The sequence below is a fragment of the Erythrolamprus reginae genome, chromosome 2, assembly GCF_031021105.1.
Source record: "Erythrolamprus reginae isolate rEryReg1 chromosome 2, rEryReg1.hap1, whole genome shotgun sequence".
Classification (NCBI taxonomy): Eukaryota; Metazoa; Chordata; class Lepidosauria; order Squamata; family Dipsadidae; genus Erythrolamprus; species Erythrolamprus reginae.
Window position 1 is genome coordinate 29,695,082 of NC_091951.1, and position 27,046 is coordinate 29,722,127.

Here is a 27,046-nt window from a genome sequence, read left to right on the forward strand (position 1 = left end):
GCCATTTCTCCCCTCTTGCAAAATGTAGAAGAGGGTACGTAGGAGCTGGGGAAGCACCTCAGATTGCTTGGGCTTCTTTTGGCCATCCTCCAGCAGGAGACCTAATGGAGGCCTAGAGATTTCCAGGGATAAAGGGCGCCCCCGAACCCGAGATTTAACTCAGACATTTCTGGGGTTGCTATTGTTGCCATTTACCACCTTGTGGAGCTTGGCTGCCACCTGCAGTGAGTATGTGATCAGTGGCTGCAGCCAGAAAGAAGCAGCAAAGTGGAGATGCTGGAGAAGATGCTGGCACCAGAAATGGAGGGTGGATGGGGGACTTATTCCATTTCCTTTTGCATTCTGCATTTCCTTTCTGGCCGCTCTCAGGTGGTCAGATTAGGCAATAATATCTCTTCAGCCCTTATTCTTAACACTGCTGCACCACAGGGTTGTGTGTTGAGTTCTTTACTTTATGCTTTATGTGATGACTGCATTCCAACTCACGCTAGCAATAGTATCACTAATTTTTCAAATGATACAAGAGTGGTGGGACTCATGGGGAGTGGGAATGAGTCTGCCTATGGGGATGAGCTGGACCAGCTCTTTTTGTGTTGTTGAGACAATAACTTGGTCCTGTACACCAGTGTTTCCCCACCTTGGCAAGATATTTGGACTTCAACTCCCAGAATTCCCCAGACAGCGAATGCTTATTGGGGAATTCTGTGAGTTGAAGTCCAAATATCTTCAAGTTGCCAAGGTGGGGAAACACGGCGGAAGAGTTTTCATTTCCAGCCCCCTCCATCCAGTCTCTCCCCTCCCCCACTCCTTCCATCTGTCCCAGGAACATTTCCGCATTTGCAAAAAGATTGGGGCACAGACTGGAAAAAATCCCGTGTGCGCAGAAGCAAACAGCAGCCCTCTATCCATCACACTTTCTCCCCCCCCTCCCGTCATTAAAAGGCTCGCCCGGCTCAGGGGTCTGAGAAGCGTTATTCGGCACAGAAGGAGCATGCGTATAAGACATCGGTTCTCGCGAGGCGGAGCGAGGTGAGGTTTCCAGGGAAAAATCTGGCCATTGGGATGAAAGGGGAGGCGCTTGTCGCGTTTTGCCCGTCTAGGAAAGAGCACTCGTTGCTATTGGTATTGGTATTGGTTGGAAATTGTGGCGGAGCGATTTGAAGCTGCGCAGAATCTCTGAAGCAGCAGAGGAGCCCGTTTCTTCGTTCCTGGACTGGCTGTGTGGGCCAACTCGGACCTTGTTTCTGTCGCCTTCGAGCAGAGAAGCCGTCCAGGCCCGGGGTCTCCAGGGATGGAGGACGCTTCCTTCAGCCCAGAGATCCACCGGCGGCGCTTCCGCGGTCTGGATGGCTGCCACCAGGAGGCCGAGGGGCCCCGGGAGCTTTGCAGCCGCCTGCACCGGCTGTGCCGTCAGTGGCTGCGGCCGGAGAGGAGCAGCAAAGGGGAGATGCTGGACCGGGTGGTGCTGGAGCAGCTGCTGGCCCTGCTGCCCCCGGAGATGGCGGGCTGGGTGAAGGAGTGCGGAGCCCAGAGCTGTTCCCAGGCGGTGGCCCTGGCCGAAGGCTTCCTGTTCAGCCGAGCCCAGAGGGAAGAGCCGCAGGAGGGGCAGGTGAGCTCGGGGTGGGGAGGGGAGAACCGGGGGTCGCTCGGGGTCTGCAGTGAACTGCTAATAGCAAGGACAGATTGAAGGCTGTCGATCTTGATCCCCTCAGGATCAAACTGCAGAACTGCTTGCACTCTACAGTCAACAGAATTAGCCTCCTGACTGCCAGTATTTAGAGAACTAATTTCTTCTTTGAATCTTTTTGTTTCTTGAAATACTTCTTTCCTTCTGAAGATAATTGTAAGAGAATTCAACCCTATTTCCACCACCAACAGTTTTGAGGGATACAAGAAGTTCTTGAATTTGACTAAAAAGTCACAATTTTGACTCCAACATCTCTTTTTCTTTCCTCAGGTTCAGAAATTGGGTCACTTTTTCCAATTCAGCTGATCATATCCAAATTACTAATTCTCAATCTCTTTATTACCTAAATGTTACATTGTAACTGTAGCTGTTTTTCAATCATTTCACAGAATATTATTTTCTAAAGTTAATGAAACAGTAGTATATCTCTGTACAGGGAGAATACTTGTGGTTTTCAGAGCAGTTCCATTAGCAGTTCTGCAACAGTGCTCTTTAAGTCCAACATCTATCTAGAATTTCCAGCATTTACCCAGGAATATCAGCCGCATGGAGAGCAAAGTCAAGTTGAGTCAGGTCGGGAAAATACTGGTATATGGGGGAAAAGTAAGGCAAGCAAACTAATCTGGTTCTGGTTCTCTGAAAGCAGATCATAAACCAGACGTTCATGGGGGAGATCTCCACAGAACTCCAGGAAAGAGGAGATCCATCCAGCCCTTCACAGGAAATGCTTTTTAGGAGGATCCGACTGGGGCCTCCTTGCCAGGTAAGTGCAGGTTTCTTCTGAGAGCATTGGAGTAGAAACTCCATCTGACCATGAGCTCTTTTCCCCATCAAATGCTGAATCTGTGACCATTTATCCCGTCCCCCCAAATGCACTGTTGGATTATACCCTGCGTTCAAAATTGTTTTTGAGTTGCAAGCAAGAAAATATTTGTAGGCTTCATTGTATTAGACAATTTGAAAATTAGAAATTATTAGAAAATTTGTTTGGTGGTAAGAGTTTAAACAGCTGCAACAATAAGAAAGCTAGCTAAATCACTTGGGATTTCTAGAATCATTGCCAACATTTTGAAGCTGGCTAGGAAAAAATGATTGTGGATATGTCATGTTGAATTAGGAATTTGCTAGCCTAGGGGACTCTGCTCCCCGAAACATCCCTGCTGAGTTATTCTGATCCAATGAGAACCCCAGCAATGGTGGCTGTGTTGCCAATCTACAGCCCCTATGCACCTCAGTTATGATTTGTGGAGCTATGGTTTCCCAGCCTCAAAGGTGACATGGAGATGCAGACATGAATCTGTTTCCAGCGAGAAAATATCCGTTTCAGACTATTTATTTATTCCAGACTATTTATGGGACCTCCTCCTACGACACACGTCCCAGAGACCAATAAGAGCACACAGAGTTGGCCTCTTCCAGGTCCATTGACTAACCAATGTAGATTGGCAGGACCATAAGGGAGGGCCTTATCTGTGGCTGCCCTGGCTCTATGGAACCAACTACTCCCCCGATGTCTGTACTGCTCCCACCCTACTGGCCTTCCACAAGGCCACAAAGACCTCGTTTTGCTGGCAGGCCTGGTGGCCATGAATTGTCCATCTTTCATGGCCAAATTTTATTTTATGAATGATGTGCATGTATCAGAATAAATAAATAAATAAATGCCTACCAAGGTATATTTTCTTTATCAGGGATCTGGTCCATTTGAGGAGGTGACTGTGGACTTCACGCTGGAGGAGTGGGAGCTGCTAGATTCTGATCAAAAGACCTTGTGCAGAGATGTCACTTGGGAAGTCTTGAAGGGTATGGGTAAGGCCAGGCTTTCCCCTGCCTCCATTGATTAGGGGAGCTCTTTTTCAGTGGAGGATGGCTAGCTATTTATCCTCAGATGCTTAAGGTGATCATCCCTCCTTAAGGCCTTGTGAGAAATACTCACTGTGGACTCTAAAAATGTCTTAGATATTTATGGCAGGGGCTGAACAGATTGACCAATCAGCACCAAAAATTCTTTGTGTACCATCAGAATGTCCTAGATTATAATTTGTAGCCTTCATATCCCAGCTAGACACATAGATGGTACCAAACCTAGTACAGTGATACCTCATCTTACAAACACCTCGTTATACAAACTTTGCGAGATACAAACCCGGGGTTTAAGATTTTTTTTGCCTCTTCTTACAAACTATTTTCACCTTACAAACCCACCGCCGCCGTTGGGATGCCCCGCTTCCAGACTTCCGTTGCCAGCGAAGCACCCATATTTGCGCTCCCCTCCATGGGAAACTCCACCTCCGGACATCCGTGTTTTTGTGATGCTGCAGGGAAATCACAGCAGAGGAATCCCAGCAGCGCAAAAACAGGTGCTTTGCTGGCAACGGAAATCCGGAGGTGGGGTTTCCCAGCGAGGGGAGCCTCAGTGAAATCACAGCATTGCAAAAACACAGAGGTCCAGAGGTGGGGTTTCGAGGACTTCGGTGTTTTTGCGATGATGCGATTTCACTGATGTTCCCTTCGCTGGGAAACTCCACCTCCAGACTTCCATTGCCAGCAAAGCGTTTGTTTTTGCGATGCTGGGGTTCCCCTGCTGCGATTTCCCTGCAGCATCGCAAAAACACAGAGGAGGGAAGCCTCAGGGGAATCCCAGCAGCGCAAAAACGGGCGCTTCAGCTGGCAAAAGGGGTGAATTTTGGGCTTGCATGCATTAATTGCTTTTCCATTCATTCCTATGGGAAACATTGTTTTGTCTTACAAACTTTTCACCTTAAGAACCTCATCCCAGAACCAATTAAGTTTGTAAGATAAGGTATCACTGTACACATGACTTTGAGTGGGGGAGGATTCTCACCATTCTAATTGTAACAGAAATATTTCTTTTCCTTTTCCAAGGAGATGTTGGGCTGGAAAATGAGAATAGCAAGCAAGCAAGATTAAAGACAGAGGGGTGTGAAGTTGAACAAGTGATATTTGGTCATGAAGAGGATACAAGGAGACGAGAGAGGAACCACTCAGATAATGGAAGCAAGAAGTCATCCACTTCAGTTCCTGTTGGAATCCCTATCGTCCTGTCCCAGCAAGATCTGGAAGGAAAGCAAAAGGAAAAATATGGGTGGAAAGAGAAAAATCCATTTGATTTACAAGAATGTGGCATAAACCAGACTGAAGGGGAAATGTATGAACAATATATCAGTCATTCTTCCTCTCTTTCTTTACTAAAGGAACTAAACAGCAAAAGGAAACCACAACCCTTGGTAAAATCTGGGAGGGATTCCAGGCGGAGCAGAGAGATGAAACACTGCATGGAGAGGGGACAGAGATTCATTAATGAGAATAAACATGTTCACCACCAAAAGAGCCACGATGGGGAGAGATCACATAAATGTCTCGTGTGTGGAAAGGCCTTTACCAAGAAAGGAAATCTTAATTATCACCAAAGGATCCACACTGGAGAGAAACCATATACGTGTCTCAAATGTGGAAAGACCTTTACCCGGAAAGGAAATCTATATCGTCATGAAAGTCTACACACAGAGGAGCGACCATATAAATGCAGGGAATGTGGAAAGACCTTTAAAAGGAAAGGACATCTTAATCGTCATGAAAAGATTCATACTGGAGAGAAACCATATAAATGCCTCCAATGTGGAAAGACCTTTAACCAGCAAGGACATCTTAATGATCACAAAAGGATCCACACTGAGTTGAGACCATATCAATGTATGGAATGTGGAATAACTTTCATAAGGAAAAGACATCTTAATCAACATGAAAGGATACACACAGTGGAGCGACCATGTAAGGTCTCGGAGACCGCCTTCTGCCCCACAAATCCCAGTGACTGTTGAGGTCCCACAGAGTAGGTCTCCTTAGGGCAGTGTTTCCCAACCGGTGTGCCGCGGCACACTGGTGTGCCGCGAGACATGGTCAGGTGTGCCGCGAAGAAATAAGCTCAGCTTCTGGTCTCGCAACTTTTTGCGAAGAGAAAAAAGTTATGAGACCGGAAGCTGAGCTTGCTTCTTTGCGCCTTCCAAGTTTTCCAGCAGCTGCGGTGCCCCGTGCGGCTGGAGCTTCCCTGTCAGCAGGTGAGCTTTGGGGCTTGGTGGGAGGGCAGCGCGCAGCGCGAGGGTGATAGCGGCGGCAGCGGGCAGGAGCCATGCCGTGGGGCGGTGGCAGGGTGGTCCCTCTCTCTCTCCCCCTCTCTTGCTTTCTCTTTCTCTCCCCCCTCTCTCCCTCTCTCTTTCTCCCAGTAGCCGTGGGGCGACGTCGGGGTGATCAGCTGTGAGGCGGAGCTGAGGAACAGAGACACCGACGGCGGCGGCTGGAAATGCTGGAATTGCGAGGCTGGCACTTGCCTGCTGGCTGGACCAGGACGGAGGCTCAAGCCCCACGTCCATGCCCAGCGCAATGCCAGAAATGTACGGCGTCTAGCCACTGCCGTCTGTGCCTCCGTTCTGGAGCTCCGCTTCACAGCTGATCACCCTGCCGTCGCCCCACTGGGAGAAAGAGAGAGGGAGAGAGGGGGGAGAGAAAGAGAAAGCAAGAGAGGGAGAGAGAGAGAGAGAGAGGAAGAGGGGGGGAGAGAAAGATAGCAAGAGAGGGAGAGAGAAAGAGAGGGAGAGAGGGAGGAGAGAGAGAGAAAGAGATAGCAAGAGAGGTAGAGAGAGAGAGAGGAAGAGAGGGGGATAGAAAGAGAGAGAAAGAGATAGCAAGAGAGGGAGAGAGAAGGAGAGAGGGGGGAGAGAGAGAAAGAGAGAGGGAGAGAGGGAGAGAGAGAAGGAGAGAGAGGGGGGAGAGAAAGAAAGCAAAAGAGAGAGAGAGAAAGAGATAGCAAGAGAGAGGGAGAGAGAGGGGGAGAGAATGAGAGAAAGAAAGAGAAAGCAAGAGAAAGAGAGATAGCAAGAGAGAGAAAGAGAGGGAGAGAGAGCGGGAAGAGAGAAAGACAGCAAGAGAGAGAAAGACAGCAAGAGAGAGAGAGAAAGAGGGGGGAAGGAGGGTGAGGGAAAGACAGAGAGAGGGAAGGAGGGAGAGAGAAGGAGGGCAAAAAAGAGAGGAAGGAAGGGAGAAACAAAGAGAGATGGAGAGTGAGGGGAAAGAAAGAGGAGGGAAGGGAGAGAGAGAGAGAGAAAGAGGGAGAGAGAAAAATAGAGCCAAAGGGAGGAAGAGAGATATTTTTTGTCCAAACTTTTTTTTACACACACACACACACCCCGCTCAATGTTCCCCAGGATTTTGTAAATCTGAATAATGTGCTGCGGCTCAAAAAAGGTTGGGAAACACTGCCTTAGGGTCCCGTCGTCCAAATAATGACGGCTGGTGGGACCTAGGGGAAGAGCCTTCTCTGTGGGAGCCCAGGCCCTCTGGGATCAGCTCCCCCCCAGAGATTTGCACTGCCCCCACCGTCCTCTCCTTCTGAAAGAGTTTAAAAACTCATCTTTGGTGCCAGGCTTGCGGCTTTTAGATCTTCCCCCTGACCAATGAATGTATTAAGTATGATTGTTGAATGATTGGTTTTATAGGTTTTCTTTTAAATTGAATGTAATGGTTGCTTTTTAATGTACTATCAATTGGATTCATATTATTGTTCTGTTTTTGTACATGGTGTTCGTCGCCCCGAGTCCTCAGAGAGGGGTGGCATACAAATCCAAATAAATAAATAAATAAATAAATAAATATAAATTCATGGAATGTGGAAACTCCTATGCGCGAAAAGGGCACCTTAATCGTTATGAAATAATACACACTGGAGAGAAACCATGTAAATGAATGGAATGCCGAAAGACCTGCAGACAAAAAGGACATTTTAATCTTCATGGAAGAATCTCCTTAAAAATTTCCATTGTTGGAAGTTTCAACAACTGGAGGCTAGTTGTTCTGCTTCTAAATTGTTCTAACTGCAGGAAATTCCTCCTTAGTTCTAAGTTGCTTCTCTCCTAGTTTAGTTTCCATATATTGCTTCTTGTTCTATGCTCAGGTTCTTTGGAGAATAATTTGACTCCCTCTTTTTTGTGGCAACCCCTGAGATATTGGAACACTGCTATCATCTCCCCTAGTCCTTCTTTTCATTAAACTAAACACACCCAGTTCCTGCAACCATTTCTTCATGTTTTAGCCCCCAGTCCGCTAATAATCTTTGTTGCTCTTCTCTGCACACATTCTAGTGTCTCAATATCCTTTTTACATCGTGCCAACCAAAACTGAATGCAGTATTCCACGTGTGGCCTTACAAAGGCATAAAGAGGTATTAACACTTCATGTGGTTTTCATTCTATCCATTTGGTAATGCAGCCTAGAACCTATTTAAATGGTTCCCCAGGAGCAGGATAGCGCCTCACATTGCCTTGGGCTTCGTTTCGCTATCCTCCTGCAGGAGACTAGGGATAGAGTGCACCCTCGGAACAGAGATTCTTAAAATTATTTTTTTCCTTTCACAACCAGCTCAGGGGGCCTAGAAACGTCATTGGGCCTAGAAAGCCCATGCGCATAAGACCGCTGTCGGTACCCGCGAGTCGAAGGGAGGTGCGGTTTCTAGAAAAAGTGGCCAGTAGGCTAAAAGGGGAGGTGCCTGTCGCGGTCTTCCGGTCTAGGAAAGAGCACTCGTTGGTTCAGCCGCTTCAGGTATTGGAGGGAAGTTCTGGCGGAGGGATTTGAAACTGATTTACCCAGTCGCAGAAACTCTTGATCAGCCCCGTTTCTCCCTTTCTGGAAACCTGGGCAGTCGGGCCCACGCGGACTCTTTTGGGGTATTTCGGCCCCACTCGAGCAGGAAAGCCGTCTAGGCCCCGGGGTCTCCAGCGATGGAGGGTGCTTCGTTCAGCCCATAGATCCACCGGCGGCGCTTCCGCGGTCTGGATGGCTGCCGCCAGGAGGCCGAAGGGCCCCGGGAGCTTTGCAGCCGCCTGCACCGGCTGTGCCGTCAGTGGCTGCGGCCGGAGAGGAGCAGCAAAGGGGAGATGCTGGACCGGGTGGTGCTGGAGCAGCTGCTGGCTCTGCTGCCCCCGGAGATGGCGGGCTGGGTGAGTGCGGAGCCGAGAGCTGTTCCCAGGCGGTGGCCCTGGCCGAAGGCTTCCTGCTCAGCCGAGCCCAGAGGGAAGAGCCGCGGGAGGGGCAGGTGAGCTCGGGATGGGGACGGGAGAACCGGGGGTCGCTCGGGGTCTGCAGTGAACTGCTAATAACAAAGAGAGATTGAAGGCTGTCGATCTTGATCAGGTCAGGATGAAACTGCAGAACTTCTTACACTCTACAGTCAACAGAATTAGCCTCCTGACTGCCTGAATTGGGAGATCTAACTTCCTCTCCGAATCTTTTTATTTCTTGAAATAGTTCTTTCCTTCTAGATGTAATTCTGAGAGAGAAGAGAATTCAACCCTAATTTGATCCAATAAATAAATAAATTAATAATAATAATAATAATAATAATAATGAAGTGAATGAAGTATTTGTGTCTATCTGAATAGTTCTTCCTTACGGGAATACTTGTGATTTCCATAACAATTCTGTTAGTTATTGAAACAGGGCTCCTTAAGTCCAATACCTATCTGAAATGACAAGCATTTGCCCAGAACTAGAAGCCACATGAAGAGCAGAATCCCCAAGTTATTTTACTTTTATTTGGGTTGTGGAAATACAGGTACAGAGGTAAAAAGTAAGGCAAGCGACCTAATAAAGCAGATCATAAACCAGACTCTTCTGTCAGGTGCAGTGGCCTTTCATGAGGGAGATCCCTGCAGAGCTTCAGCAAAGAGCAGAGCCCTCCAGCCCTTTTCAGGAGCTGTTTCATAGGAGGATCCAACTGGGGCCTCCTTGCCAGGTAAGTGCAAATTCCTTTCTAGGCTGCAGTAAAAGGGTGGGTAGAGGGGTCTCGCAATTGGCTGATGAGACAATCTGCTAAGTTGCAAGGAGTGGCCCGTGGGATGCGAACAAGGGGCCTTGAAAAGCAAGGAGATGCAGCATAAGCCCTTTTCTATCCTGTCCCCACCTCGTGTCATTCGCATATTACCACTTTTCAAGGTAACAGAGGTTGACACCCCGCCCCCTTTCCCCACCCTGGGCTATGGATGGATGGATTGATTGGTAGATAGGTAGGTAGATAGATAGATAGATAGATAGATAGATAGATAGATAGATAGATAGATAGTTTCATTGATGATGGACAGATAGATAGATAGATAAATAGATAGATAAGATAGATGATGGATAGATACATAGATATATGATAGATAGATGGATAGATTAGCTAGATGATGGAGAATTCGGAGTGGTTTTACCCGGACAGAGAAGCCGTGCAGGGTCGCTGGGGCTGCCAAGGATCAAGCAGAGGGAGAATAAGTGGTGGCCGAATTACGATTCCGGGCTGCTACTTCAACTGGGCCCTGCTTCTTTGGCCAGGGAGACAACGGGGAGTGCGTGGCTGTCCCCGCGGGCTCCGGAGGAGGGTGGGAGGGGGAGGATAGGGGGCATCTTTTCAAGGGAGCCTTGTCTGAAGCTGAAGCGCCAGGATTCTTCCTTGCCGCCATCTCCGAAACCTTTCAAGGAGGGTGGAAGCCCCGTTGGTTGACAAGTCTCCAAACAGCTTTCTGCGCGTGTCCTTCCACCCACGAGGCTCCCTCCGGGCAGCCTGTGCTGTCTTTCCCCCCTCCTCCACCCGCCCCCAAACAAGGATCCGAATACCGGCGGTAATTAGGCAAAAGGGGTGAGTTTTGGGCTTACACGCATTATTCGCTTTTACAGTGATTTCTATGGGAAACATTATTTCATCTTACGAACTTTCTACTTACAAACCTCCTCAGGGAACGAAATAAGTTCGTAAGATGAGGTATCACTGTACTTTAATATTTCAGACTTGCAGTATTATAAGTGATGTTGATATATAATTTTTTATTATATATCAATTTTATATAAAATTTTATTTTATTATAATATTGGTTACGTTGTTAATGTTTTTTTATTGGTTTTAAATTTTTATTAATGGATTTGTAATACATTGTGTTATTATTATGTTGTGAGCCGCCCCGACTCTTCGGACAGGACGGCATACAAATCTAATAAATTATTATTATTATTATTAATATTATTATTAATATTATTATTATACTTTTAATTAAGCAGGTACATTGAATAAACATAACATTGAGTTTCAAATAACACGGACATTGTTGTCTTGAATGACATATGCGAAAAAAAATTCATGTGCTCAGACATGTAAATGTGCCACTCAAACACGATGTTTGTCTGCAAACACTAAAAAAAAAAACCTTAGAGGGAACCTTGTGGCCATTTGAACTTGGTCTTTCATTCCTCGGTGTGTTGAAGATTGTTCTTGAGTTGTAAACAAGAGAACATTTGTAGACTTAAATGTATTAGACAATTTGAAATTTAGAAATTATTTAAAAATTGTTTGGTGAAAAGAGTTTAATACAATACTTCATATTTTTTGGGAAAAGTGCGAAAAACTACTTAGGTATGAATCCCATGAAGATAAAACCCTAAGCAATTTTTAAATAGCTACAGCGGTAAGACTGTTAGATAAGTAAATAGAGATTTGTGGGTTCATTACCAACATTTTAAAATAGGCTAAAAATAATTTCTAGTGGATGGATCATGTTTACTTAGGAGTTTGCTAGCCTGGAAGATTCTGCTCCCTGAAATCTCTTTGCTGAGTTATTCTTGCCATTGCTGTGTTGCCATTCTACAGCCTGGATGCATCTAAGCCATGATTTGGGGAGCTACGGCTTCCCAGCCCCAAGACTATGTGGGAATGCAGGTATAAGTCCACTTATGGCAAGAAAATATTTGTTTAGTTCCGTGTGAACCCATTTTGTGCAGTAAGAGAGAAAACGTCCAAGTCTTTCCTGGTAATGTCTTTCAAAGAACATTTTCTTTCTCTATCAGGGATCTGGTTCATTTGAGGAGGAGACTGTGGACTTCACACTGGAAGAGTGGGAGCTGCTAGATTCTGGTCAGAAGACCTTGTGCAGTGATGTCACTTGGGAACTTTTGAAGAATCTCGGTAAGTCCAGGCTTTCCCCTGGCTTCCATTCATTGGAGGATTTCTTTTTCCGTGGAGGATGGCTAGCTATTTATCCTCAGATGCTTAAGGTGATCATCCCTCCTTAAGGATTTGTCAGAAATAGTCACTGTAGACTCGTAAAATGTCTTAGATATTTATGGCAGGGGCTGTACAGATTGACCAATCAGTACCAAAGCTTTAATATATTTCTTGGCCAAAAATTATTTGTGTGTCATCAGAATGTGCTAGATAATGATTTGCAGCTTTCATATCCTACCTAGACACATAACTGGTACCAAACCTGGAACACAATTATTTTTTTATTCCCTTCCTTCCTTCCTTCCTTCCTTCCTTCCTTCCTTCCTTCCTTCCTTCCTTCCTTCCTTTATTCATTTATTAAATTTCTATGCCGCCCTTCTTGAGGCCATTCAGTGCGGTGTTTTTGAGAGGGGGCGGGATCATCACCATTGTAATTGTAACAGAAATACTTCTTTGCTTTTTCCAAAGAAGATGATGGACTGGAAACAAGAATAGCAAGCAAGCAAGATTAAAGACAGAGACGTGTGAAATTGAAGAAGTAATATTTGGGAATATCAAGAAAGTAAATCTTAATCATCACAAAAGGATCCACACTGGGGAGAGGCTACATAAATGCATGGAATGTGGAAAAAGCTTTACACATAAGTGGCACCTTACTTCACCTAACAAAATCCACAAAGGGGAGAGATCATATACATGCATGGAATGTGGAAAAATCTTTGCAAGGAAAGGACATCTTAATCGTCATGAAAGGATACATACTGGAGAGAAACCATATAAATGCCTCCAATGTGGAAAGACCTTTAGCCAGAAAGGAAATCTTAATGATCACAAAAGGATCCACACAGGGGAGAGACCATATAAATGTATGGAGTGTGGAAAGAGTTTCATTACCAAGACTCATCTGACACGCCACCAAACTAGGCACACTGGAGAGAAACCATATAAATGCATGGAGTGTGGAAAAAGCTTTGTAATAAAAGGACATCTTAATCGCCATGAAAGGATCCACAATGGGGAGAGACCATATAAATGAATGGAATATGGAAAGAGTTTCATTATCAACGCTTGTCTTATTTGCCACCACACTAGCCACAGTGTAGAGAAACCATATAAATGCCTCAAATGTGGAAAGACCTTTAGCCGGAAAGGAACTCTTAATGATCACAAAAGGATCCACAGTGGGGAGATTGGATTCATATTATTGTTCCGTGTTTGTACATGCTCTGAACCTTCCAGAGTCCTCGAAGAGGGGCGCCATACATATCCAAATAAATAAATAAATAAATAAATGTTCATGGAATGTGGAAATTCCTATGCGCGAAAAGGGCACCTTAATCGTTATGAAATAATACACACTGGAGAGAAACCATGTAAATGAATGGAATGCGGAAAGACCTGCAGATGAAAAGGACATCTTAATCTTCATGGAAGGATCTCCTTAAAAATTTCCATTGTTGGAAGTTTCACAACTGGAAGCAAATTGTTCCAGTTATTAATTGTTCTGTCAGGAAATTCCTCCTTGGTTCTAAGTTGCTTCTCTCCTAGTTTAGTTTCCATCCATTGCTTATTGTTCTATGCTCAGGTTCTTTGGAGAATAATTTGACTCCCTCTTCTTTGTGGCAACCCCTGAGATATTGGAACACTGCTATCATCTCCCCTAGTCCTTCTTTTCATTAAACGAAACACACCCAGTTCCTGCAACCGTTTCTTCATGTTTTAGCCCCCAGCCCCCTAATCCTATTTGTTGCTCTTCTCTGCACTCTTTCTAGAGTCTCAATATCCTTTTTACATCATGGCGACCTAAACTGAATGCAGTATTCCAAGTGTGGCCTTACCAAGGGATTATGAAGAGGCATTAACACTTCATGTGATTTTCATTCTATCCATTTGATTATGCAGCCTAGAACCGTATTGGCTTTTTGGGCAGCTGCTGCACACTCCTGGCTCATATTTAAATGGTTCCCCAGGAGGGAGGTAGCCCCTCAGATTGCCTTGGGCTTCTTTTGGCCATCTTCGAGCAGGAGACCTAATGGAGGCCTAGAGATTTCCAGGGTTAGAGGGCGCCCCTGAACCGGAGATTTAACTCAGACATTTCTGGGGTTGCTATTGTTGCCATTTCCCACCTTGTGGAGCTTGGCTGCCACCTGCAGTGAGTATGTGATCAGTGGCTGAGCCACAAAGAAGCAGCAAAGGGGAGATGCTGGAGGAGATGCTGGCACCAGAAATGGAGGGTGGATGGGGGACTTATTCCATCTCCTTATGGATTCTGGATTTCCTTTCTGGCCGCTCTCATGTGGTCAGATTAGGCAATAATATCTCTTCACCCTTATTCTTAACCCTGGTCCACCACAGGGTTCTGTGTTGAGTTCTTTACTTTTTGCATTTCCAAAAAAAATCGGGCACCCACTGAAAAAAATCTCGTGTGCGCAGAAGCAAACAGCCGCCCTCTACCCATCACACTTTCTCTCCCCCCACCTCCCGTCATCAAAAGGCTGGCCCGGCTCAGGGGTCTGAGAAGCGTTATTGGGCAGAGAAGGAGCATGCGCATAAGACGACGGTTCTCGCGAGGCGGAGGGAGGTGAGGCTTCCAGGGAAAAATCTGGCCAGTGTGCTAAAAGGGGAGGCGCTGGTCGCGTTTTGCCCGTCTAGGAAAGAGCACTTGTTGGTCAAGCCTCTCCAGGTATTGGAGGGAAATTGCGGCGCAGCGATTTGAAGCTGCGGAAAATCTCTGAAGCAGCCGAGAAGCCCCGTTTCTCCCTTCCTGGACTTGCTGTGTGGGCCAACTCGGACCCCTTGGGCTGGTTTCTGCCGCCCTCGAGCAGAGAAGCCGTCCAGGCACCGGGGTCTCCAGGGATGGAGGGCGCTTCCTTCAGCCCAGAGATCCACCGGCGGCGCTTCCGCGGTCTCGATGGCTGCCGCCAGGAGGCCAAGCAGCCCCGGGAGCTTTGCAGCCGCCTGCACCGGCTGTGCCGTCAGTGGCTGCGGCCGGAGAGGAGCAGCAAAGGGGAGATGCTGGACCGGGTGGTGCTGGAGCAGCTGCTGGCCCTGCTGGCCCCGGAGATGGCGGGCTGGGTGAGGGAGTGTGGAGCCGAGAGCTGTTCCCAGGCGGTGGCCCTGGCCGAAGGCTTCCTGCTCAACCGAGCCCAGAGGGAAGAGCCGCAGGAGGGGCAGGTGAGCTCGGGGTGGGGAGGGGAGAACCGGGGGTCGCTCGGGGTCTGCAGTGAACTGCTAACGTCAAGGACAGATTGAAGGCTGTCGATCTTGAGCCGGTCAGGATGAAACTGCAGAACTTCTTGCACTCTGCAGTCAACAGAATTAGCCTCCTGACTCAATATTTGGAGAACTAATTTCTTCTTTGAATCTTTTTGTTTCTTGAAATGCTTCTTTCCTCCTGAAGATAATTGTAAGAGAATTCAACCCTATTTCCACCACCCACAGTTTTGAGGGATACAAGAAGTTCTTGAATTTGACTAAAAAGTCACAATTTTGACTCCAACATCTCTTTTTCTTTCCTCAGGTTCAGAAATTGGGTCACTTTTTCCAATTCAGCTGATCATATCCAAATTACTAATTCTCAATCTCTTTATTACCTAAAATGTTACATTGCAACTGTAGCTGTTTTTCAATCATTTTACAGAATATTATTTTCTAAAGTTAATGAAACAGTAGTACTGTATATCTCTGTACAGGCAGAATACTTGTGGTTTTCAGAGCAGTTCCATTAGCAGTTCGGCAACTCGGCTCTTTAAGTCCAACATCTATCTAGAAGTTCCAGCATTTACCCAGGAATAGCAGCCACATGGAGAGCAAAGTCTCTTACTTTGAGTCAGGTCGGGAAAATACTGGTACATGGGGGAAAAGTAAGGCAAGCAAACTAATCAGGTTCTGGTTCTCTGAAAGCAGATCATAGACCAGACGTTCATGGGGGAGATCTCCACAGAACTCCAGGAAAGAGGAGATCCATCCAGCCCTTCTCAGGAAATGCTTTTTAGGAGGATCCGACTGGGGCCTCCTTGCCAGGTAAGTGCAGGTTTCTTCTGAGAGCATTGGAGTAGAAACTCCATCTGACCATGAGCTCTTTTTCCCATCAAATGTTGAATCTGTGACCATTTGTCCCATCCCCCCCTAATGTGCTGTTGGATTACTCCCAGCGTTCAAAATTGTTTTTGAGTTGCAAACAAAAAAAATATTTGTAGGCTTCATTGTATTAGACAATTTGAAAATTAGAAATTATTAGAAAGTTTGTTTGGTGGAAAGAGTTTAAACAGCTGCAACAATAAGACTGCTAGCTAAATGACTTGGGATTTCTATGCTCATTGCCAACATTTTGAAGCTGGCTAGGAAAAAAATTGTGGTGGGCGTGTCATGTTTACTTGGGAGTATGTTAGCCTGGGGAACTCTGCTCCCCAAATAACAATAATTCGCTGCTACATCATGCAGTCCTGGGTGCTTGGGAAGCACCCAACTGGTGATGAAATACGAAATACAGCATATAGTGATTTCGTTTGCTGTTTTGTATTGACCTAATAATAATATTATTATTATTAATAAGACTCGGGGTGGCATACAAATCTAATAAATTATTATTATTATTATTATTATTATTATTATTACTATTATTATTAGGGGACCTCCTTGCTGAGTTATTCTTACCCAGTGATAAGCTCTGCAATGGTGCCTGTGTTGCACTCGGAAATGGCAAAAATTATGGACTATTAACTATAAATTAAAATGATCAATTTCATGTAAGCAAAACATTTATAAATTGTTTTATTGGTAGCATTTGCCACTGCCTACCTACCCAAAATGTACTTAATGTCATCTTCGAAATGCTGGATATGTAAAGAAAGCATAGGAACATATTATCACATATAGTTTACAAAAAGGTTTTGGAAAAAATCCTAGAAACTATTTGGAACAAATTACTGCCAAACAAACAAATTACTGCCAAACGAATCCCAATAAAACCCGAATTATGCTCAGGTACTTAAGGCAGATACTTAATATTGCACGTAATAAATGTTCAGAGTCCATTTTGGAGTGTGCGGTATATAAATTAAATAAATAAATGAAATTCTCGAAATACCGGAAATAAATAAGATGGCATTAGAATTGCAGGAAAGAGATGACATAGAATTCTATCTGACATGGAGTAGGTGGTATTCTTGGGGGAATCTGAAAAAATTCTTTAAAAATTATGAATTTATAAGCTGTAAGATCCCACATAATTTGAAAGGAAAACGAATGTAATCTTATTAATCCTTTAATCAGACGTATATCATTCGTTCAAAGATAATTTTTTTAACAATCACAATGTTTTATAGCTGTAAACAATAATATGATTTAGAAATAGAATAATGTTAGTAATACTAAAAGTATAATTTATTGTTAAATGATACAAGTTGCCAGAAAAAACTAAGGGTGGACAGAGGATTGACATTTGTATAAATCGTTGTTTGTATAAGATTTGATATACATTTGTAAATCAGAAAATTACTTTTTCTATATCTGTATACCTTTTTGTATCTATATGTATGCTTTGTATGTTGTGTTTTGTCCTGTGTTTCTGGTTCTTTTTTTATGTAAATACTCAATAAAGGTTTTTCTTACTGCTCCCACCCTACTGGCCTTCCACAAGGCCACAAAAACCTGGCTTTGCCGGCAGGCCTGGAAACCATGAATTGTCCATCTTTCATGGCCAAATTTTATTTTATGAATGGTGTGCATGTATAAGAATGAATGAATGAATGAATAAATGAATGAATAAATGAATAAATAAATAAATGCCTACCAATGTACATTTTCTTTAACAGGGATCTGGTCCATTTGAGGAGGTGACTGTGGACTTCACGTTGGAGGAGTGGGAGCTGCTAGATTCTGATCAAAAGACCTTGTGCAGAGATGTCACATGGGAAATCTTGAAGGATATGGGTAAGGCCAGGCTTTCCCCTGTCTCCATTAATTGGGGGAGTTCTTTTTCAGTGGAGGATGGCTAGCTATTTATCCTCAGATGCTTAAGATGATCGTCCCTCCTTAAGGCCTTGTGAGAAATACTCACTGTAGACTCTAAAAATGTCTTAGATATTTATGGCAGGGGCTGAACCGATTGACCAATCAGCACCAAAGCTTTAATATATTTCTTGGCCAAAAATTCTTTGTGTGCCATCAGAATGTCCTAGATTATGATTTATAGCCTTCATAACCTAGCTAGACACATAGGTGGTACCAAACCTAGTACACATGACTTTGAGTGGGGGAGGATCCTCACCATTCTAATTGTAACAGAAATATTTGTTTTCCTTTTCCAAGGAGATGATGGGCTGGAACCTGAGAATAGCAAGCAAGCAAGATTAAAGACAAAGGGGTGTGAAGTTGAACAAGTGATATTTGGTCATGAAGAGGACACAAGGAGACGAGAGAGGAACCACTCAGAGACTGGAAGCAAGAAGTCATCCACTTCTATTCCTGTTGGAATCCCTATCGTCCTGTCCCAGCAAGATCTGGAAGGAAAGAAAAAGGAAAAATATGGGTGGAAAGAGAAAAATCTATTTGATTTACAAGAACGTGGCATAAACCAGACTGAAGAAAAAATGTATGAAAAAAATATCAGTCATTCTTCCTCTCTTTCTTTACTAAAGGAACTAAACAGCAAAAGGAAACCACAACCCTTTGTAAAATCTGGGAGGGATTCCAGGCGGAGCAGAGAGATGAAACACTGCATGGAGAGGGGACAGAGATTCATTAATGAGAATAAACATGTTCTCCACCAAAAGACCCACGATGGGGAGAGATCAAATAAATGTCTCATGTGTGGAAAGGCCTTTACCAATAAAGGAAATCTTAATTATCACCAAAGGATCCACACTGGGGAGAGACCATATAAATGCAGGGAATGTGGAAAGACCTTTAAAAGGAAAGGACATCTTAATCGCCATGAAAGTATACATACTGGAGAGAAACCATATAAATGCCTCCAATGTGGAAAGACTTTTAACCAGCACGTAAATCTTAATGCTCATAAAAGGATCCACACTGGGGAGAGAACATATAAATGCAGGGAATGTGGACAGAGTTTCATTACCAACGCTCGTCTTATTTGCCACCAAATCAGCCACACTGGAGAGAAGCCATATAAATGCATGGAGTGTGGAAAAAGCTTTACAACGATAGGACAACTTAATCGCCATGAAAGGCTACATACTGGAGAGAAACCATATAAATGCCTCCAATGTGGAAAGACTTTTACCCGGCAAGGAAATCTTAATGATCACAAAAGGATCCACACTGGGGAGAGACCATATCAATGTATGGAATGTGGACAGAGTTTCATTACCAATGCTCGCCTTATTTGTCATCAAACTAGCCACACTGGAGAGAAGCCATATAAATGCCTCCAATGTGGAAAGACCTTTAGCCAGAAAGGAAGTCTTAATCATCACAAAAGGATCCACACTGGGGAGAGACCATATCAATGTATGGAATGTGGAATAACTTTTATAAGGAAAAGACATCTTGATCAGCATGAAAGGATACACACAGTGGAGCGACCATATAAGGTCTCCGAGACTGCCTTCTGCAGCACAAATCCCAGCGACCGGTGAGGTCCCACAGATTTGGTCTCCTTAGGGTCCCGTCGACCAAACAATGACAGCTGGTGGGACCTAGGGGAAGAGCCTTCTCTTTGGGAGCCCCAATTCTCTGGAATCAGCTCCCCCCCGGAGATTCGCATTGCCCCCACCGTCCTCTACTTCTGAAAGAGTTTAAAAACTCATCTTTGCTGCTAGGCTTGCGGCTTTTACATCTTCCCCCTTCCCGATGAATGTATTAAATATGATTGTTGAATGATTGGTTTTCTTTTAAATTGAATTTAATGGTTGTTTTTTAATGTACTATTAATTGGATCCATATTATTGTTCTGTTTTTGTACATGGTGTGAGCTGCCCCGAGTCCTCGACGAGGGGCAGCATACAAATCCAATTAAATAAATAAATATGTATAAATTCATGGAATCTGGAAACTCCTATGCGCGAAAAGGGCATCTTAATTGTTATGAAATAATACACACTGGAGAGAAACCATGTAAATGAATGGAATGCGGAAAGATCTGCAGGTGAAAAGGACAATTTTAATCTTCATGGAAGGATCTTCTTAAAAATTTCCATTGTTGGAAGTTTCACAACTGGAGGCAAGTTGTTCCACTTATTAATTCCACCTTAGTTCTAAGTTGCTTCTCTCCTAGTTTAGTTTCCATCCATTGCTTCTTGTTTTATGCTCAGGTTCTTTGGAGAATAATTTGACTCCCTCTTCTTTTTGGCAACCCCTGAGATATTGGAACACTGCTATCATCTCCTCTAGTCCTTCTTTTCATTAAACTTGACACACCCACTTCCTGCAACCGTTTATTCATGTTTTAGCCTCCAGTCCCCTAGTCATCTTTGTTGCTCTTCTCTGTAATCTTTCCAGAGTCTCAATATCCTTTTTACATCATGGTGACCAAAACTGAATGCTGTATTCCAAGTGTGGCTTTACCAAGGGATTACAAAGAGGTATTAACACTTCATGTGATTTTCATTGTATCCAATTGGTAATAAAGCCTAGAACCGTATTGGCTTTTTTGGCAGCTGCTACGCAATCCGGGCGATTATTCAAATGGTTCCCCAGGAGCAGGGTAGCCCCTCAGATTGCCTTGGACTTCTTTCGGCTATCCTCGTGCAGGGGACCAGGGATAGAGTGCACCCTTAGACCAGAGATTCTTAAAATTATTAAAAATTATTATAATGGCTTCTCATCTGTTATGCACATCTGTGGGAAAAGTAAGCTCCTTCTAGAAAGCATGTATCTATCATTTCAATGTGAGCTTAGGAACAGATAGGAAAATGGCAAGGAAAAATTTCCATTGTATTTCCCCAGACACAGAAGGCCTGAAGATGACAGCCATTTCTCCTGTCTTGCAAAATGTAGAAGAGGGTATGTAGGAGCTGGGGAAGCACCTCGGATTGCCTTGGGCTTCTTTTGGCCATCCTCCAGCAGGAGACCTAATGGAGGTGTACAGATTTCCAGGGATAGAGGGCTCGCCCCTACTGGAGATTTAAATCAGACATTTCTGGGGTTGCTATTGTTGCCATTTCCCAACTTGTGGAGCTTTGCTGCCACCTGCAGTGAGTATGACCAGTGGCTGCAGCCGGAAACAAGCAGCAAAGAAGAGATGCTGCAGAAAATGCTGGCACCAGAAATGGAGGGTGGATGGGGGACTTATTCCATCTCCTTTTGGATTCTGCATTTGTTGTCTGGCCGCTCTCAGGTGGTCAGACTAGGCAATAATATCTCTTCGGCCCTTATTCTTAACATTACTATACCTAAGGATTGTGTGTTGAGTCCTTTACTCCACATGTTTTATGTGAATGACTGCTTTCCAACTCACGCTAGTAATACTATCACTAATTTTTCAGGCGATACAAGAGTGGTGGGACTCATGGGGGGGTGGGAATGAGTCTGCCTATGGAGATGAGCTGGACCTTCTCTTTTCGTGGTGTGGAGACAATAGCTTGGTCCACAATAACACCAATAAGGCCGAAGAGTTTTCATTTCCAGCCCCCTCCATCCAGTCTCTCCCCTCCCACACTTCTTCCATTTGTCCGAGGAACGCTTCCACATTTTCAAAAAGATTCGTGGACAGACTGAAAGAAATCCCAAGTGCGCAGAAGCAAACAGCAATCCCCTCTACCCATCACACTTTCTCTCCCACCCCTCCAGACATTAAAGGCAAGCCCGGCTCAGGGATCTGCAGCTTTATTGGTCAGAGAAGGAGCATGCGCATAAGACCCTTCTCCATACTAGCAGAGGGAGGTGGGGATCCCATGGAAAAACTGGCCAGTTGGATAAAAGGGGAGGTGCCTGTCGCGCTCTTCCCCTCTAGGAAAGAGGTCTCGTTGGTCCAGCCTAATCAGGTATTGGAGGGAAATTGTGGCGTTGCGATTTGAAGTTGTTCTTCCCAGTCAAAGAAACTGTTGAGCAGCCCCGTTTCTCCCCTCTTGGAAACCGGGGCAGTCGGGGCGAAGTGGCTGTCTAGGCCCCCTCGGACTCAATTTGGCTTGTTTCGGCCCCTTCGAGCAAGAAAGCCGTCCAGGCCCCGGGGTCTGCAGGAATGGAGGACGCTTCCTTCAACCCGGAGATCCACCGGCGGCGCTTCCGCGGTCTGGATGGCTGCCGCCAGGAGGCCGAGGGGCCCCGAGAGCTTTGCAGCCGCCTGCACCGGCTGTGCCGTCAGTGGCTGCGGCCGGAGAGGAGCAGCAAAGGGGAGATGCTGGACCGGGTGGTGCTGGAGCAGCTGCTGGCCCTGCTGCCCCCGGAGATGGCGGGCTGGGTGAGGGAGTGCGGAGCCGAGAGCTGTTCCCAGGCGGTGGCCCTGGCCGAAGGCTTCCTGCTCAGCCGAGCCCAGAGGGAAGAGCCGCAGGAGGGGCAGGTGAGCTCGGGGTGGGGAGGGGAGAACCGGGGATCTTTTAATATTTGCAATGAAAGGCTGTCAATCTTGAGTCAGTCAGGATCAAACTGCAGAACTGCCTGGCAATATTTGGAGATCTAATTTCATCTTTGAATCTGTTTGTTTCTTGAAATACTTCTTTCCTCCTGGAGATAATTGTAAGAGAATTCAACCCTATTTTCACCATCCACAATTTTGAGGGATACAAGAAGTTCTTGAATTTCACTAATAAGTCACAATTTCATCTCCAACATCTCTTTTTCTTTCCTCAGGTGCAGAAATTAATTGGGTCACTTTTTCCAATTCAGCTGATCATATCCAAATTACTAATCCTCAATCTCTTTATTACCTAAAATGTTACATTGCAACTGTAGGTGTTTTTCAATCATTTCACAGAATATTATTTTCTAAAGTTAATGAAACAGTAGTATATCTCTAACCATACAGGGGGAATACTTGTGGTTTTCAGAGCAGTTCCATTAGCACTTCCGCAACAGTGCTCTTTAAGTCCAACATAGAAACATAGAAAACTGACGGCAGAAAAAGACCTCATGATCCATCTAGTCTGCCCTTATATTATTTCCTGTTTTTTTATCTTAATGGATGGATATATGTTTATATATTTTTATCCTAAGAGAAAAATACAGGAAATAGTATAAGGGCAGACTAGATGGATCATGAGGTATTTTTCTGCCGTCAGTCTTCTATGTTTCTACCTTGGACTTAAAGAGCACTGTTGTGGAAGTGCTAATGGAACTGCTCTGAAAAGGACAAGTATTCCCCCTGTATGGTTCAGACATATACTACTGTTTCATTAACTTTAAAAAATAATATTCTGTGAAATCATTGAAAAACAGCTACTATCTAGAATTTCCAGCATTTACCCAGGAATAGCAGCCACATGGAGAGCAAAGTCAGGTTGAGTCAGGTGGGGAAAATACTGGTACATGGGGGAAAAGTAAGGCAAGCAAACTAATCTGGTTCTGGTTCTCTGAAAGCAGATCATAAGCCAGACGTTCATGGGGGAGATCTCCACAGAACTCCAGGAAAGAGGAGATCCATCCAGCCCTTCACAGGAAATGCTTTTTAGGAGGATCCGACTGGGGCCTCCTTGCCAGGTAAGTGCAGATTTCTTCTGAGAGCATTGGAGTAGAAACTCCATCTGACCATGAGCTCTTTTCCCCATCAAATGCTGAATCTGTGACCATTTATCCCGTCCCCCCCAAATGCACTGTTGGATTACACCCTGCGTTCAAAATTGTTTTTGAGTTGCAAGCAAGAAAATATTTGTAGGCTTCATTGTATCAGACAATTTTAAAATTAGAAATTATTAGAAAATTTGTTTGGTGGGAAGAATTTAAACAGCTGCAACAATAAGACAGCTAGCTAAATGACTTGGGATTTCTATGCTCATTGCCAACATTTTGAAGCTGGCTAGGAAAAAATTTGTGGTGGGCGTGTCATGTTTACTTGGGAGTTTGTTAGCCTGGGGAACTCTGCTCCCCAAATAATAATAATTCGCCGCTACATCATGTAGTCCTAGGTGCTTGGGAAGCACCCGACTGGTGATGAAATACGAAATACAGCATATAGTGATCTCGTTTGCTGTGTTGTATTGACCTAATATTATTATTATTATTATTATTATTAATAATAATAATAATAACAATAATAATATTAATTACATTTGTATGCCGACCTCTCCGAAGACTCGGGGTGGCATACAAATTAAAATGATCAAGTTCAAGTAAGCAAAACATTTATAAATTGTTTTATAAATTGTTTGCCACTGGCCTACCTAGCCAAGATGTACTTAATGTCATCCTCGAAATGTTGGAAATGTAAAGAAAGCATAGGGACATATTATCACATATACTTTGCAAAAAGGTTTTGGAAAAAAGCCTAGAAACTATTTGGAACAAATTACTGCCAAACAAACAAATTACAGTGCTGCCAAACGAATCCCAATAAAACCCGAATTATGCTCAGGTACTTAAGGCAGATACTTAATACGGCACGTAATAAATGTTCAGAGTCCATTTTGGAGATAGCGGCATATAAATAAAATAAATAAATGAAATTCTCGAAATTGTGGAAATAAATAAGATGGCATTAGAATTGCAGGAAAGAGATGACATAGAATTCTATCTGACATGGAGTAGATGGAATAATTGGGGGAATCTGAAAAAATACTTTAAAAATTATGAATTTATAAGCTGTAAGATCCCACAAAATTTGAAAGGAAAACGAATGTAATCTTATTAATCCTTTAATCAGACGTATATCATTCGTTCAAAGATAAATTGTTTAACAATGACAATGTTTTATAGCTGTAAACAGTAATCTGATTTAGAAATACAATAATGTTAGTAATACTAAAAGTATAATTTATTGTTAAATGATACAAGTTGCCTGAAAAAACTAAGGGTGAACAGAGGGTTGGCATTTGTATAAATCGTTGTTTGTATAAGATTTGATATACATTTGTAAATCAGAAAATTACTTTTTCTATATCTGTATACGTTTTTGTATCTTTCTGTATGCTTTGTATGTTGTGTTTTGTCCTGTGTTTATGGTTCTTTTTTTATGTAAATACTCAATAAAGGTTTTTCTTACTACTCCCACCCTACTGGCCTTCCACAAGGCCACAAAGACCTGGCTTTGCCTGCAGGCCTGGGAGCCATGAATTGTCCATCTTTCATGGCCAAATGTTATTTTATGAATGGTGTGCATGTATAAGAATGAATGAATGAATGAATGCCTACCAACGTACATTTTCTTTATCAGGGTTCTGGTCCATTTGAGGAGGTGACTGTGGACTTCACGTTGGAGGAGTGGGAGCTGCTAGATTCTGATCAAAAGACCTTGTGCAGTGATGTCATATCGGAAGTCTTGAAGGATATGGGTAAGGCCAGGCTTTCCCCTGCCTCCATTCATTGGAGGAATTCTTTTTCAGTGGAGGATGGCTAGCTATTTACCCTCAGATGCTTAAGGTGATCATCCCTCCTTAAGGCCTTGTAAGAAATACTCACTGTAGACTCTAAAAATGTCTTAGATATTTATGGCAGGGGCTGAACAGATTGACCAATCAGTACCAAAGCCTTAATATATTTCTTGGCCAAAAATCATTTGTGTACCATCAGAATGTCCTAGATTATAATTTGTAGCCTTCATAACCTAGCTAAACACATAGATGGTACCAAACCTGGAACACATGACTTTGAGTGGGGGAGGATCCTCACTATTCTAATTGTAACAGAAATATTTCTTTTCCTTTTCCAAGGAGATGATGGGCTGGAACCTGATAATAGCAAGCAAGCAAGATTAAAGACAGAGGGGTATGAAGTTGAACAAGTGAAATTTGGTCATGAAGAGGACACAAGGAGACGAGAGAGGAACCACTCAGAGAATGGAAGAAAGAAGTCATCCACTTCTATTCCTGTTGGAATCCCTAGCTTCCTGTCCCAGCAAGATATGGAAGGAAAGAAAAAGGAAAAATATGGGTGGAAAGAGAAAAATTATTTTGGCTTACAAGAATGTGGCATAAACCAGACTGAAGGGGAAATGTATGAAAAATATATCAGTGATTCTTCCTCTCTTTCTTTACTAAAGGAACTATACAGCAAAAGGAAACCACAACCCTTTGTAAAATCTGGGAGGGATTCCAGGCGGAGCAGAGAGATGAAACACTGCATGGAGAGGGGACAGAGATTAATTAATGAGAATAAACTTGCTCTCCACCAAAAGAGCCACAATGGGGAGAGATCACATAAATGTCTCATGTGTGGAAAGACCTTTACCCAGAAAAGAAATCTTAATTATCACCAAAGGATCCACACTGGGGAGAGACCACATAAATGCCTCAAATGTGGAAAGACCTTTTCCCAGAAAGGACATCTATATCGTCATGAAAGTATACACACAGAGGAGCGACCATATAAATGCAGGGAATGTGGAAAGACCTTTACCCAGAAAGGACATCTATATCGTCATGAAAGTATACACACAGAGGAGCGACCATATAAATGCAGGGAATGTGGAAAGACCTTTAAAAGGAAAGGAAATCTTAATGATCACAAAAGGATCCACAGTGGGGAGAGACCATATAAATGCAGGGAATGTGGAATAACCTTTATAAGGAAAGGACATCTATATCGTCATGAAAGGATACACACAGTGGATCGACCATGTAAGGTCTCGGAGAAGGCGGACTCCAAGACCGCCTTCTGTGGCACAAATCCCAGTGACCGGGGAGGTCCCACAGAGTTGGTCTCCTTAGGGTCCCGTCGACCAAACAATGTCGGCTGGCGGGACCTAGGGGAAGAGCCTTTTCTGTGGAAACCCCGACCCTCTTGAATCAGCTCCCCCCGGAGATTCGCACTGCCCCCACCGTCCTCTCTTTCTGAAAGAGTTTAAAAATTCATCTTTGCCGTCAGGCTTGTGGCTTTTAGATCATCCCCCTGACCAATGCATATATTAAATATGATTGTTGAATGATTGAATTTAATGGTAGTTTTTTAATGTACTATGAATTGGATTCATATTATTGTTCTGTTTTTGTACATGGTGTGAGCCACCCCGAGTCCTCGAAGAGGGGCGGCATACAAATCCAAATAAATAAATAAATATAAATTCATGGAATGTGGAACCTCCGATGCGCAAAAAGGGCATCTTAATCAATATGAAATAATACACACTGGAGAGAAACCATTTTAATCTTCATGGAAGAATCTCCTTAAACATTTCCATTGTTGGAAGTTTCACAACTGGAGGCTAGTTGTTCTGCTTCTAAATTGTTCTAACTGCAGGAAATTCCTCCTTGGTTCTAAGTTGC

General features: G+C 44.0%; 1 protein-coding gene and 1 pseudogene across 2 annotated transcripts; both read left to right on the forward strand.

Annotated features, from left to right (window-relative positions):
• The first annotated feature begins 1,725 nt into the window (after window positions 1–1,725).
• Window positions 1,726–13,008, forward strand: LOC139159293 (zinc finger protein 665-like; annotated as a pseudogene).
• LOC139163105 (zinc finger protein 431-like) lies at window positions 8,298–26,714 on the forward strand. Of its 2 annotated transcripts, none has more exons than XM_070744051.1 (5): window positions 8,298–8,460; window positions 14,568–14,903; window positions 15,636–15,752; window positions 17,546–17,663; window positions 18,042–19,736. In XM_070744051.1, exons 2-5 carry the CDS (start codon window positions 14,586–14,588, stop codon window positions 19,331–19,333), a joined length of 1,845 nt encoding a protein of 614 aa, XP_070600152.1. In that variant the 5' UTR covers window positions 8,298–8,460; window positions 14,568–14,585; the 3' UTR covers window positions 19,334–19,736. The 2 variants fall into 2 exon arrangements, with proteins under 2 accessions (XP_070600152.1, XP_070600153.1); XM_070744052.1 differs by lacking the exon at window positions 8,298–8,460 and adding an exon at window positions 25,982–26,714 and having other exon boundaries at window positions 14,138–14,903; window positions 18,042–19,199.
• Window positions 26,715–27,046: the final 332 nt, after the last annotated feature.

Coding starts and splice junctions, on each gene's coding strand:
- LOC139163105 (XM_070744052.1), top strand. CDS start 14,586: ATGGAGGGCGCTTCCTTCAGCCCAGAGATCCACCGGCGGCGCTTCCGC. Junction 15,753..17,545: donor GACTGGGGCCTCCTTGCCAG/GTAAGTGCAGGT, acceptor TTTCTTTAACAG/GGATCTGGTCCATTTGAGGA. Junction 17,664..18,041: donor GGAAATCTTGAAGGATATGG/GTAAGGCCAGGC, acceptor TCCTTTTCCAAG/GAGATGATGGGCTGGAACCT.